This window comes from Symphalangus syndactylus, chromosome 7 (genome assembly GCF_028878055.3).
Source record: "Symphalangus syndactylus isolate Jambi chromosome 7, NHGRI_mSymSyn1-v2.1_pri, whole genome shotgun sequence".
Taxonomy (NCBI): Eukaryota; Metazoa; Chordata; class Mammalia; order Primates; family Hylobatidae; genus Symphalangus; species Symphalangus syndactylus.
The window spans coordinates 56654576-56669175 of NC_072429.2; the positions used below are offsets into that span (position 1 = coordinate 56654576).

General features: G+C 38.2%; 1 protein-coding gene and 1 long non-coding RNA gene across 3 annotated transcripts in view; one reads left to right on the top strand and one right to left on the bottom strand.

Moving 5' to 3' along the window:
- The window catches only part of CLVS1 (clavesin 1), a 210776-nt gene extending 197056 nt beyond the window's left edge, over window positions 1–13720 (bottom strand). The window contains exons 1-2 of one of the 2 annotated variants that reach the window (XM_055286305.2): window positions 13549–13720; window positions 1392–1997 (exon numbers count right to left, since the gene is read on the bottom strand). In XM_055286305.2, the coding sequence (XP_055142280.1) occupies window positions 1392–1846 (455 nt within the window). In that variant the 5' untranslated portion in view covers window positions 1847–1997; window positions 13549–13720. Of the gene's footprint in view, window positions 1–1391; window positions 1998–13548 lie in introns of those variants that run through there. The other variant, XM_063643286.1, reaches the window with a different exon arrangement.
- On the top strand, window positions 441–1936 carry LOC129486418 (uncharacterized). The gene is made up of 2 exons (XR_008658969.1): window positions 441–853; window positions 1081–1936. It is a non-coding gene; the product is annotated as an uncharacterized lncRNA (long non-coding RNA).
- Window positions 13721–14600: the final 880 nt, after the last annotated feature.

Below are 14600 nucleotides of genomic sequence, written 5' to 3' on the forward strand. Positions count from 1 at the left end.
CTTCTAAAAGCCTTATGTCATCAAAGGCAAAAGAGGGGTCATAGTACTAATATCTATCAGGCAAAGTTCTCAGGTGGGTTAAATGAGGTAATATATATTAATGCTTAGCAGAGCTTGTCATTAGTATTCAAAATGTTAGCTATGATAATGGTAGCTGTTACACTTCCATGTAACTGCATTAATAGAAATACAAACAGAGGTAGGACACCTGAGAAAAACAGGATTGGGAGGGAAGTAGAAGAAAACTACCTTCCTCAAGGACCATAAAGATGCATCAGTAGGCAAATTGTGTTGTTGGAGTTGGATGATTGGAGTTGGGATAGGGGATGGCTGTCTCTCCTTTGGGTGTCTGACAGGTCAAGTCCAAAGGGTTGGAGGCATTTAAAAACCTCAACTGTTCAAGGCAAGGCTTATAGTCCCAACCAGCTGGACCAGAGGATGTGAAGAAGGGCAGAAGATGAAGCAGAGCAGGAAATGCAGAAGGTGGATCATAAGAACCTTACTTAATTTCGATAGCTTTGCAGGTCACTGAAGAACTTTAATCAGGGAATTGATGTAACAGAATTTTGGAAAGGTCACCCTGGTTACGGTGTAACCTGGAATGACTCAGAAGAGATAAGACTAGAGGCAGGGATACTAGCTAAGAAGCTGTTACAGTAATGAAAGAAGAAATGATGAGAACCTAAACTAAGGCAATAGTAACGGAAGCAAAGATAAGTGAAGAGATTTCACAGGTTTATAAGAAGAAAGTGGTAGGACTTGACAATTAATTGGATGTAAAGACCAAAGCAAGCGGCAGTCAAGGATGGCTCCTGGATTTCTGGCTTGAGAGACTAGGTGGATGAAAGAGCAGGTAGAGTGAAAGAGATGATGCTTTCAGTTTGGGATATGTAAAGTTTGGGGTCCCTTATAGGTCTTTCAGGGAGAAATGTCTAGCAGGGATTTGGACAGAAATGTCTGGCACTCGGGAGAAATAGAGGTAATTCAAGTCATGGAGCAGATCCAAGAAATTATTTTATGCATTGAAAATACTTGATATTAAGCCATCTACTAACTCCATTTTTGTTTTTGTTATTAAAGATGAGAACACCAAAGACAGAATATATGGTTCTTCTAGAAGATCTGCTTTCAATTTTACTAAAGTGAATGACCCACTTTGATGAAAAGAACAATGACTTCTCAGGTCTCTTACAACTCTAATGTTACAATTCTATTGTTCATCTGGAATTGTGTTTTGAAGACAGCACACCTGTGGCCTTAAAGCTTCCTTGGTGAACATGTGAAATATTTTTTAATGAAAATCCATTACATGTAAAGCCATACAACCCCAAACATGCAGTGATGATGCTTACAGCAAAGAAAAACCAAGTAAAGACACTATCTACATTTACCTACTCTGATCCCAATTGGCTGCAAACAGCAAAAGAATCTTCCTGCCGTAATGGTCTCGGTTTTCCAGCACCCCGGGGAACCCATCGATCAGAGCCCTCTTAATGCCGGGATCATCTGCCTTGAAGTTTTTGAACATGTCCAGGTTTAGCTGGCGGTACTGGAAATACTGAGCCAGGAGTCTAAAGGCATCCGCTTGGTGAAACTTCCTGGCTCGGAGAAATCTCAGGATGAAGGCATCATCTGTACGTAAAAATCCAATGTCAGGCCTGGTGATGATCATGTCCCTGACTTGCTGAATATCCTGATGTAAAACATCTGGGTTTTCATTCAGTTCCAGGCGAGCTTTCTCTATAGTCTCTGGACTGAGTCCAGCCTGTAAATGGGTCATCTTGGCCAAATCTCCGTTCCAAGTGCTTACCTTCTGATATTTTGGAAGAAGAGAGACTGGTCCCATTCACCTGATGGTCTGCTGAAACTGTGGCCCATTCAACAGTGTTTTACTACCAGGCAGCCCCGGAATAGACAAATAGAGGGTCTTCTTTCACATTCGGGCCCTATGTGGTGGTGTTCATCCAAAAGAGAAGCAAAACTGAGGCCATTGCTTACTGAAAAACAAATACACACAAAAGAAACAGAAGAGAGATGATACAAAAAAAGTCTGGGCAAATTAATTGGAGCTTAGATAGAAAAACAGTATATTAGGCTGTGGGTTTGATTAGATTAGGTGTCCAAAGAACAAATGATAAATTATCCTTAAAATGGGGTATTGAGCATAAGTTGATTATAGGCAGCTTGAATATCTAATATGCAAATATTTGAAATATATTTGGGAACGTTTTATTTCCATTGACTAGTTAACGTAGTAGTGCTTGACCAGATTAGCAATAGCATGCACTTTTATTAATTACTTTAAGAAACAGTGAGAGGAGAGAAGGATACTTCTCTGTGACAGCATGCTTTATGGGACCACTCACAGGCCTGGATACGGCAGAGAAATTATAGCTATGGTACAATTTATTGCTTCCCATTGGCCTCTTTTCTCAAACAGAAGTATCTTTCACAGAAATACCCTTTCCCCCATTTTCTTAAAGCCAGCCATTTGCACCTTAACTATAAAAAACTTCCCCTATTTTAACCCCACCAGTGTTCGTGACTCACAGGAGTCCTCCACCAGTATGTGTGAAGAGTGGGGGTGGGGACAGGCTTATGGCTGGAAACCTGACCTCTAATAATCAAATTCAACAATGGGCAAGCAGGCTCACGGGGACATTTGCAAATGGCTTTATTATTTGCATTTGCCATTCTTTTACTAGGAAAGCAGAGGGACTTGAGACTCTTGGTTGGCTCTCTACCCAACCCAATGTCCATATGGGCTTAAAAATCCTTCCATTGTATATAACCTGCCTGTTTTCCTAAGATGCTGTTTTACTTATGATAATGATATTTTAATCCCCTCAGATACATCCCTTATGATTTCTCCACCAAAATGGTATACAGAGGAACACCCATACTGTTTCTATCTTATTTTAAACATAAATGCTTGAACTCTTGCAGACATCTGTTTGGTCTAACCTGGAAGTTTCCAAAATCAGAAGACACACTAAATATAAATAAACTTAGAGGCATTTATTTTTCCTAGCTTTCTTAAGTCAATCTTATCTGCAATAAGAGGCCGACTATTTACTCCCTATCTAATCATTATTGGTAATGCTTTATCATACAAAATTACTTAAATGATTATTTTTCTGCTTAATTTAGGACTAACAGTAATTTCTTAAGAGAGACAATCAGCTCATATATTTCTACTTTATATGTCTTTGGATATGGAGGAGACAAAAAAAGTAACTGGTATTCATTTTCAAGACAATAGAATAATAAAAATAATTTTATTTATAAAATATTGGCTTTGTAAAATAACTTGTAAGAAAATAGCATTTAGCTCTGTGATGTTCTCTAAGAAACAGAAGAGTCTTACTTCTCACTAATTTTGAGGACTCATAACAGTAAAGGAAAATAGTATTACAAACTCTTCCCAGAATTGTAAGAAGTTTCAAAATCTATCTAGTTCAATGCCCACCTGATGTTAAAATTCCTTCTCCAAAAGCCCTTTCAGAAAGCGGCCTCACCCAATGTCTTCCTTCTCCAGTTCTTCCCTACATTCATTGCAATCTATCTTTGACATGCTGCTGAAACTATTCACACTGATCAATGACACGGATGATGATTTAACTAATTATCCAAACTTACGCACTACAGGGTGTTAATAATAATGATGCTAGAACAACAGGTTCCAAGCAAACTCAGACAGATGGTCACTCTACTAATGGATGTCATTTTTGTTACTACATCCAATAAACAAACTTCAGCACCTACTGTAGGTGAGCTTTCTCAATATTTGATGTTGACTGCATCATCCTTCTTAGACCTCCTTCTCCCATTTTACCATTCTTTTCTGTAACTCCATTTACCCTTGATTTGTCACTTAGCTCTTTATCCCTCTCTACTCCATCTTCTCCTTCTGTGCTCACATCGTCAATGCTAGTGTTTTCCAAGATCCTGCCTCCATGACCTGCCATCTACAACATCAGTCCGTAGCTCCCTTCACATCTTCAGAGTGCACATTCTACAGCCTACTGAACATCTCCACTTATTTGACTCACAGACAACACAAACTCGATCTGTTCAAAACTAAACGAATCATAGTTCCTTATCCTGAATTTGCTCCTCCGCCTTTGTCTTTTAGTGAATGACATCATCTTCCATGCAGTTTCCCACGCTAGAAACCTGGGAGTCAACTATGATTCCACTCTCTCTCTTATCGCCCACTATCAGGCAATCACTTCTATAACATTTTTCAAACTTGCCCAGTTATTTCCATCCCCATGATCAGTGTCTTCGTTTAGACTGCATCACTACTCATCTGTTTAGTCCTGTGACATTCTCCCTATTGATACGCTTGCTGCCAGTCCATTCTCTGCATTTCAGCCCATTCTCTGTATCGCAGTTGAAATATACTCATGTCACTCCTTGATTAATATCCATCATTAGCATCCAGTTGTCCTAGGATAAGGTATAAAACTATGTAACATGATTTCAAGACCTTTCATATTCTGGTCTCTTTACTCTCCAGATTTCTTGTCTGGCCATGCAGCCATCGGCAGCTTCTTCTCACCTTTGTGTGCCTTGGTAAAAGCTGCAATCTCTCTGCCTAGAATAACCACTGATTGACTCCTCTTTACCCTTCAGAAGTAAACTTGAAACTCATTTCCCCAGGAAACCCTTCCTGGCCTTCAGAGGTCAAAGTAGTCCCACACCCCTGACCACACCACATTCTACTGCCATTTTCCTTTCTCTCTCTTTATCCAGAACACTTTACAGAGAAGGCCTGGATTTAATTCATCTGTGTATCCCTGATACACGGTGTGGCCAAAAGAGGGTCAGCTCCATGAGCAGAGCGACTTCATTGCATTCACCACCACATCCTCAGTGCCTAGCACAGTGCCTGCCATGAAGTAGATGCTCAGTAAATAGACCTAGAATACATGAATAAAGAAAGTAGTCAAAATGTTTGAATGAGTGAATAAGTGTTTCAGTACCTCCAGGACAGTTTATCCTTAAATGAGATGTCGTGGCTGATTAATTAATGTCTTTCCTCATCTACAAAGTATTTTTTTTTCCTGGAGAATTTAGCCTAAGCACATCGTGCTTCAGATTCTCACCTCCCTAAAGCAAGCATGCCAGGTAATGTTCACAGTTCCATGCCGTGGAGCACAGTGCTTAAAGCACAAGGCACAGCCATGACTTATTCCCTACAGAAGATTTAAAGCTTGGGGCAAGTTACTTACCTTACAGTTCAGGGAACTCAACAATGTTTCTGAGATAAATTACTATGGGTTCAAAAGGAAAGTTGAGGTTGCATTTTTCATGGCCTGCTTCCATATACAGCTATGCCTCCAATCTATAATATCTGAAGTAAATTTGCTTCAATCTATATCTTTATTCTGTGATCAGCATACAGTAGAAGCTTCTGGGGAGAATGCTTAAGCCAGGGTCACTGGGTTTCATAACTTAGGATAACATAGATATTTTCTGTTAAAGGCAAATTCTTCATACCAGAAGTCTGAATAGACTGCTACTTAAATAACAACTTCAGTTGATAATATTTAAGGCACTAGAAAGGCTGTATGAAGAATGTTCACCAGGACTTAGCATTTTCATTTGACTATAATCTTTTATTCACATAAAGGACTTGGTTCTCATTTAAGTTTTCCGAATTATAAATGGATACATTGAACTTGTATCACATGAAGAAGTGGAAATGGTTTTCTGTGCTGGTAGTATTAATAATAATAATACTTATTATGTATTATAGCTATTTATTATGTTCTAGGCATTTGCAGATTCTCTTTTTATAGACTATAGTATTTAATCCTCAGAACAACTGTATGAAATGAGTATATTATTGTCCTCATTTTTCAAATGAGGAAACTAAGGCACAGAGAGGTTAAATGATTGCCCCAAATTACACAGACACTAAGAGGCAGAAACTGGATTCAGCCAAAACTAATCTTTCTCTGAACCCACGCTCTTTACTGTTATGCTGCCCTGTCTCTTATGTGTAGCAGAGAGATTTTATTCTTTATGATTTAAGACCTATGTGACCATCTGCAAGTTTCAGAACCTCACTCTGGTTCCCTAAAATTCCTTTCAAACTTACCATTCTATCAGCCTAAATATTCCAATGGATTAATAGATTTTCTTGGGTGGCTTAATACTCTGCCTTACAGACGTCCAGTTGCCATCTTTTCCTCCTTCCTTCATTGGAAGATGACTGGTGCTGTTCAAAATCTAGCTGTCTCTGCCTTTTCTAGCAATCACTAATTTTTGCTCTTCCTTTAGGTATTTTCCTTTGGCAAAAATGACAGATCAAAGATAACAGATCTCGTCATTCTGTTTGAAGGATTGATTGCCATGCCTAGCAGAATGCCAAGCATGGTGTCAGCATTGAAATGTGCTTGATGATCAAACAGGCCACTTTAGGCAGATTCATGTAAGCCTCAGAGGCCATCTCCCCGCAATGTGGCTTAGTCCCAAATGATTCTGTATTTAGACACCATTTCAAATGCATGGAGAGTAATTCACAAACATCCTCCGGGAAGGCCAAGGTGGAGGATACCTCCTTTCACTCCAATCCACACCTTTTCCAGTGAACTAGAAAATTAGGTAATGGTATTTTTGTATGAGAGGGAGAAAAGAAGAGTATCCATACTATGATATTTAAAATAATGTTATCTGTAGATTCTAGTTTTATATTTCATCTTGAGTTTACATTAGAAAAAAATCTTTTTGTATTTCCTCATACAGAATTTAGTATTAAGAAAGTACATCTACAAACATACACCGTATTCTTTATGAATCAAAGAGTTTAAACATAAAAATATTTTCAGAAAACTATAATTCAAATGAAATCAATTTGGTAATTTTATGATCTATTATTCTCATTTATTTTATTATAATCTTCAGAAACACACATACAATACATCAGGAAAAGTCAGAATTATATTAGCAATGTCTTATCTAAAAATATGTATATGTATGTGTGTATGCAGTATTTCAAAGCATTTTATATCCATTATCTTTTTTCTTTGTTACAATGATCCTGCAACAGACAGAAGAAAGATAATTCCCTGGGAAGTGCTGAGGTAAAATTCTGTGAAATAATGTTGGTAAAAGTGCTTGAGAAAGGAAAAGATCTACTTTACTTTAACTGTAAATTCTTGTTGATATTATAATTATGCTGTATCCAGGTAAATATTCGGGGCACATAACAGCTAAGTCAGATAATGAGCTTGTCTTAAAGTTGGAAAACCAACAAATATTCATGGAGTACTTATCAGGTGTCAAGGTCTTTGATATTATATAGTCTAATTTCCACAGCAATCCTTAAAGGTAGGTTATTACTATTAGATGAAAAGATGAATCTGAGATTTAGATATGGCTGAAAGAACAAAGATTTGCACTCAAACCTACTCTACCCACATTTTGTCCAAGACTCTGCTCTCCAAGTAGGTGCCTTGTTTAACATCACTCTGAGTACCAGTGCCCTCACACTCAAGTACACTCACATAATAGACACACATCCACACCCTGTCAGTCCCAAAGGACATCATTTAAGGGATGTTGTAAAATTGCCCAAATTTGGGGAGGAAATAAAATATTGTTGTCACGATCAGAAAGATAAAATCTGTAAAGCCTAAATATTATTTGAAATATAAGAACATCAATAACTGCTGAACAACACCTCCAATTTGCATGGCTTCTGGGTGTTCTTAGTAATACAAAGAACAATTTTTAAGTACACATAAATTTAAATTAATACAAATATAAAATAAGAAACAATAGCCATATTTGTTTTGTGGGTTTCTTTTACAAGAAAAGGATGAAAAATTAATACCTGTGACAACACTTTGTACATGAAAGTCTAACCAACTACCTCATCCATTGGTATGTGTGAATTTATGTTTCCAAATTTTTAATATATATTGAATTGGGTTAACCCTTGTAGCTCTTTACCTTGCTATAAACTTACTTCAAATTTTTAAATTGAATAAGAATTTTTACCTAGGAATACCAAAAGGAATTTTTATACTGAATGAAATAAAAATAGATGCTGCTGATATATCTAAGCCAAAATTGAAAATCATAGTGAACAAAAATATTTCTTTTTAAGTGTAACTCTATCTGAAATCTTTCTTGAAAGATAGTACACTCCCTTACAGCCTATTTAGCCTATATTTAAATCTCAGAGGCTGGTTGATTACATGTTCCATGGTGCTGACCAGAAGGAGTCTTTTTTCTGATGGATTAATTTTCAGATTGGCCATTATGGTTTGTAGGACTTCTGCATGAGTGCTGGCTAAGGAACATCAGACCTGTGGATAAAAAGTGACCCCGAATTCATTGGCTTTCTTTAAATGTTAGCCAACTTACAGATAAAAACTATCTGTACTAGGGGCAGGGAGAGTAGTCTACAAGGATAGAGAGGAGACTGAATTATCTGAAAGCGTGGTGTGACCAGAATTTAGCCCAAGCTACACAGTCCACCTTTCACCACCTTTAGCTTAGTCCTAGCCTAGGACTAACTCTTGCCACATAAATACTCATTGTGTAGACTCCCTTGGCTCCCTTTAAAACAGCAAAGAAGCACACAATCATTTGCTCCTATTTGCTCCTGCTCTCAAGAAATGTTAAAAGTAGATTGGAATGAGCTCCATCAGAGTAGAGACACTGAAAACTTTTGTAACCAAAATAGATGCCAGGTCAGAATTAGAATAGACTCCAACTCAGGGAAGAAGGACTTATGTGACAGAGGATTCTAGAATCATTTTGCAGTTTTCTTTGGGGCAAATAATGCAAGGAGTTGAGGGGAAAGCCAACTTATAGGGAAAGTATGAGATTTTTGTTCCTCCTCACTGTGTTTGGTAGAAAAAGTCTTTAATTGAAGTAGCATTTACCTTACACCTCAATGTGTCTTAAACAAAGATAATATATAGGGAAATAATTGTTGAGTCATAGAATATTAGACTGGAATGTTTCGTAGGCTATTCAACTATCCCCATAAGAAGTCATTGGCAGTTGATATCCCAATTTTTAAAACAGATTAGTTGTGCTTCCTAGGGGTATCAATGGGAAGAGAAAGGAAAACAAACAAACAAACAAAAACCTTGACCCTTCTGTCTTCAGAGGGAAAGAGTATTTCTCTAAGAATAGACTCTCTTTTTTAAGGAAGAAGACCTAAAGGAAGACAAAAAAGGTAGGACTCACCCAAAAACGGCCATTAACTCTATTTGCCCCCTTTTCCACTAAATGTTTTCCCAGCAGATCCATGTAACTGTGACCCTTCTTCTGGATGTGATTGCACAGACAATGGTAGCAGTAGGAATCACAGCTAAGAAAACTGCCTGGGAAAAGTAAAACACAGCAGCATGCTTAAGGGTGAGGTGGGAGGAAAGAAGCTATTTTTATAACTTTCTCCTCAATTAGAAATAGAATTTCTGAGCTCTTATTTCTTCAGAACATGGAGTGGTTTTTGTTTTGTTTTAGAATGAGTGTTATTATTTAATAGTCAGAAGTAAAAGTGAGAATATTAAAAAAGAAAACTTTTCTTTGCCCTTGCTTCTCAAAGGGTGGTCCATGCATCAGCACTGGCAGCAGAACCCAGGAGCTTGTTAGTGACACAGCATGTCAGGACTTACTTAGACCTACTGAACAGGTAACAGAATCCCCAGGCAATTTGTATGCAAATTAATGATTGAGAAAAGCTGGTCTAGAGGATTTATAATGACCCAGAGGTGTTGAGAGGTAGGTTAATTGCCTCTGAGGCCAGAACTCACGCTGTCTGTGGACAGCCCTAATGCACTGTCCAAGAGGAACATAAAAGTACCCACAATGTGTTCTTTACCTATGGGAGCACTGGCACTCATAATAGTTTATCAGATCACCCTGTTACGTACTCTCACTATGTTTGCATGCTCTATATATCAACCACAAAAGAAGGAAGAGAGGAAGGCAGGGAAATTTAGAGAGAGGGAGGGACAGGAGGAGGGAAGAAGAGAAAAAAGGAAAGAAAGAAAGATCTCACGGGTTTTGTTTATTTTGTTTTAATTTGACCACACATTAAGAAGTTTTTATGTATAGATCCTGTAATTTAACACGCCCCGCTGCAACATGCTATTCCCAGGCCCATAACTTCCCTCCTACTTTCTCCAAAACTATAAAATAATGAACATTGAATAAGCTATGTAAGTGACACACATAAATATATGGAACTTTGTCTAAGACCTTTGATACTATTTTAAGGAGCATAGATAGAAAAGGAGTCATCAGTGGTCTGCACAATATTTAGGAACAGGAGATTTGGCTAAAAGCATCCTGGAAACAAGAGCAGATCATCTCAAACACACGTGGAGAAATTTCTGCTGGCTCAGAAACTAGGAAGCACAAAAGCTCACAGGAAATTAGCCTACCACACAGGAAACTTTCTCTGATACTCCCTGTCACAGAACAGGTGCATAAAGGGACAGAGCCTAGGGCAACCTGACCTGAGAAGGTATAATAAAGGGCTGTGGGAGGCATCAGAGGTAGGGAAGAAAAATGAACTTACTATGTCAATAAATGGATGCTTTTTATGGGGCAGGAGATGTTTGGCCAGTTCATTTTCAATCCATAAAGAATCAAGCAAAAGAATATAAACTTCCCTTAAACTGGGAAAGACTTAGATTGGTAATTAAGCATGAGTTTCAATAAAGAGACACACATCAGTTAGAGGTTGCAGACTTGTCAAAATTCACACTGTGGACCTTCTTTTGAAACAACTTTATTCCAGTGATATCTGGATAAAATTAACAATAATCAAAACAAGCAATATTTGGGAGAAGGTTGAAAAGAAGTTCTCTCTTGGCAATGTTGAGGACATATTTCTGGACTGATTGCATATAGTCAAGCTTCATATTTTGTATACTCATTCTGCTGTGCTGCCTCCTCTGTCTGAGTCACTGTGTAACAGGGACAGTACAGAAGATCAAAGTCAGCCTGGATCCATTTACTAAGGATGGAAGGCTCTGCTATCAGGGAGTACGTAAAGTTGTGAATAGACTTCTTAGGGATAATAAAGTGCTTCTCTTTGTAAAACCTTCAGAAGTGAGCAGACACTACCAATTCTAAAAAGTTCAAGATTTTGCCTTTTGGGAAATGAAAGACCTTCCAGCTGTCTACTCCATGATTCTAAAATAAGGCACTCTTCTATGAGCATGTCTACAAAAATTTATGATGACACTCTGCTGGAAAACATTTTCTCTCACCTTTAAATGCATTATAAAAATGAGTAATTTCTGTTATTGAGAATATTTTTTAAAGGCGAAATAGCTCTCAGTAGAAAAGATTTAAGCGAGGAAGCCAGGATACTGTCATTCTATAAAAATTAATAAGCTCAGCATAACATTTCAGTCAAGAAAAGTCATTGCTTACAGACAGATGCCTGTAAATCTCACTGAAGCAGCATTGTTTTAAAATTTCCCCAGCCCCAGGAGATTGTATTAAGCAGAGGAAGACAAGCTCTAGAGGCACTGGATTCCTGGCCTGCGTTTCTGGTGTGAAGCAGCTAGAATTGGCAATATGTACACTTTTAAAAATTGTCTGAGCTGAACCATTCTTTACAGACAGAAAAGGGAGTTTTAAGAATCTCCTTTCTCAGGGACTTTTAAGAGGTCTTGGTTACTGTGGATATTACCAAACAAAGGACATTATGTGGATGAACAAATTTTCTTCTATAAAATCCATTTCACCACATATTTTACTAGTTTTCTTGCTTGGGATCCAAAACTGAATGAATTTTAGAGGCAGGTGGAATTACGTCTATATAATTAGTGGCAGTAATTAACTTTCGACACAATGCTACTCTTTCTCATTCTCAAAGAGAATTAAGTATGAATTTTCCTCAGAACTTCTTCCAGAAGATACATATTTATGACTGTCTTTATTTTCGACGATGCCTCTAATGGTGAGCAAGCTGGTTTAGATGAAACTTGTTACACTGTCTTTAAGAGGCAGAATAAATAGACAACTCTATTTTTAAATCAAGCAATTTTAAAATCAAGCTTTTCTGTGCTCTGGTTTAAACTTTCTTGTCACATGTGACCTATTATTCCCATTTAAATAATCTCATTTTTAATTAAGATGTTAATTTCATAAGAAAATAACTCGTCAGAAAATCCCAATGCTTTACTGTTCAGTAAAAATCAATTAAATGAGCACCCAGCAAAATATTTTTATTTATGACAGGCTCAGGCACTTATTTTCGGGTGCTTCTTAGCTCTTATAAAACAGATGACCCTGGCTAAATCAAATAGGGACTATGACTTGGGCTTAGACTTTCAGGTTCAAATTAATCAGACATTTGAAAGATGTTCCAAATTCCCTTCAGCCAAGATAGAAAATGATAGCACTCTAAAAGCAGAGCCTGGCAGAATGGAGTTACATAAAATGCCTTTTCAATTTTTGCACTCTATTACCCTTTACTGTTATAGGAAAATGGTGTTATCACCTGATTACTGAGAAAGCACACAAAAATCTCGCCTTCCAAATCTGAGCCAGTCCTTGACTGGTGATGAACAAAGCAAGGCCATCTGGTCTGAATATCATTACTACTTTTGCCATTTGGGCAAAGGATCTGTCTTCTTTGCTTCAAAGAGAGGTTTAAGATTGGAAAATAGAAATGAAATAAGTAGACAGGAAGAAACATCGGAACAAATAGTTCATTCGAATGAGAGCCCCCTTTCTTAAGTTATAATCATTACCATCATTTTTATTTTTATTTTGGCCAGAGTTAAGCTTTGAGGTCCCTATTTTACAAAACATTTTAGTAAAAAAAGAAGAGAAAACTTAATTCTGGAGTTTCTGCATTAAACACCTAGGAAAGGAAACGGACGTGTGGGTGAATATGAGTCATCAGTCACCCCCACCCTGCTTCCTGGTGATTCTCCATTGGAAAACCAGAAACACAGGTTGAGCTTACATTTCTATTTTTCTGGAATCACATTATGCCCTAGGCCATGTTAATTTCCTCAACTAAACAGACCCTAATCTGCTGAAAGGCAGCTGGCTATCTGCTGGTGTCTGGCAAGTGCCCCATCTGTCCCCGTGCCTGGGGTCTCTCCCTCCTGCCTTCACTTTCCCTTTCTCGCAAACAGGCGTCTCTCTTTGTTTTCAGGGGTTTGTTCACCTGAACTTTCCTTCCTATGCCTGTCAACTTGAGCTCTTTCCCTCTACCCTGCAGACCTCGGGCTTTGTCTAAGTGGCAAGACACAGTTGTGTGACTATAGTTACCGCGCTGGTGATGGTGGCTATGATGACGGTGATGGTGGAGATGGGGGTGCTGATGTGTAAGGGGGCGCAGGCTGAGCGGGCGCCGGGAGGAGGATGGACCGCGGAGGCGGCGGGGAGCGGGGTGCGGTGCGAAGGGATGGAGTGCAGAGGGATTGCAGATGGGAGCTGTCCACATACCGAAGTGCTGAAACGCCGCAGCCATGGCATCGCAAGAGCGGGGGAAAGGCGGGGAGGCTCTGCAAATACAGAGGGGAGAAAAAAGGTAACAAATACCTTCACACGGCCGCCCAGCCTTGCTTTGGGAATGTATTTCTGCAGGTGTCCTCGCTGCTGAACTGGGTGGGTGAAATCCCCTATTCTGGCAGGTTCGGGCTCAGATTTCTCTAGAAAGCTGTGAATGAGAGCTCGGGCTCCACACGGGGCTGTGATTTTGGTAGGAGGCGTGTGCGCCCGATTCTCTGTCCTTCTATACGGAGCCTAGCTTTCCCCTGGGTCCTAAATGCCTCCGTACCACAACCCTCCCCGGTTCCGTTTAGACGTACCAATAATTATTTGTATTTTTGTTAACATCTGGGACAAAAAGTACCGGCGCCATCACTCCCCACACAACATTAAAAACAAAATATTTCAAACGGATTAATGAAAACGCAAAAGCAGCTGTGTGTGTCTGTGTGTGTGTTTGTGTGTGTGTGTAAATTTGACAGATAAGAAAGTATCACAAACCTATGGGAAAAAAGGAAGAGTTATTTTACTAACAAATGGTATTAAGAAAATAAACTATTTGAAGAGACTCAGATCAAAGTCTTATTTCACCAAAATAAATTACACATAGATGTTTTTATCAAAAACATAAAATTTAAAAATATAACTAGAAGGACAGAAATATTTTACTGATCTCAGGATAGGGAAGGTTTTCTAAGCACAAGAGGAATAGAAGACATAAAAAAGAAAAAGATCGGTAAGTTTGAGTGCATAAAAACACTCCTGAATGTCAAAATATAAAAAAAAGTAAATACAAATTACCACTTTAAAAAACTGCAGCAAGTAGATGTTTCATACACAAAGTATCACATAATAGAGAAACACTAACAGCCTTTTAGAAAAAAAGAGGAGGAATGTTAAATGACAAATAATTTACAGAAGAAATGGGGATGCATAATAAACACATTTTTTTAATATCAACTTCGCCAGTAAATGGAAATATGCTGTTTAATATGACAGTTTGGGCTGAAGTTTTAAATATGCATATCTTATATTGTTGGAATAATAGTGAGAAATCATAACATTTTAACAAATCTATTTCATAAAGTATATCCAGTGTCATA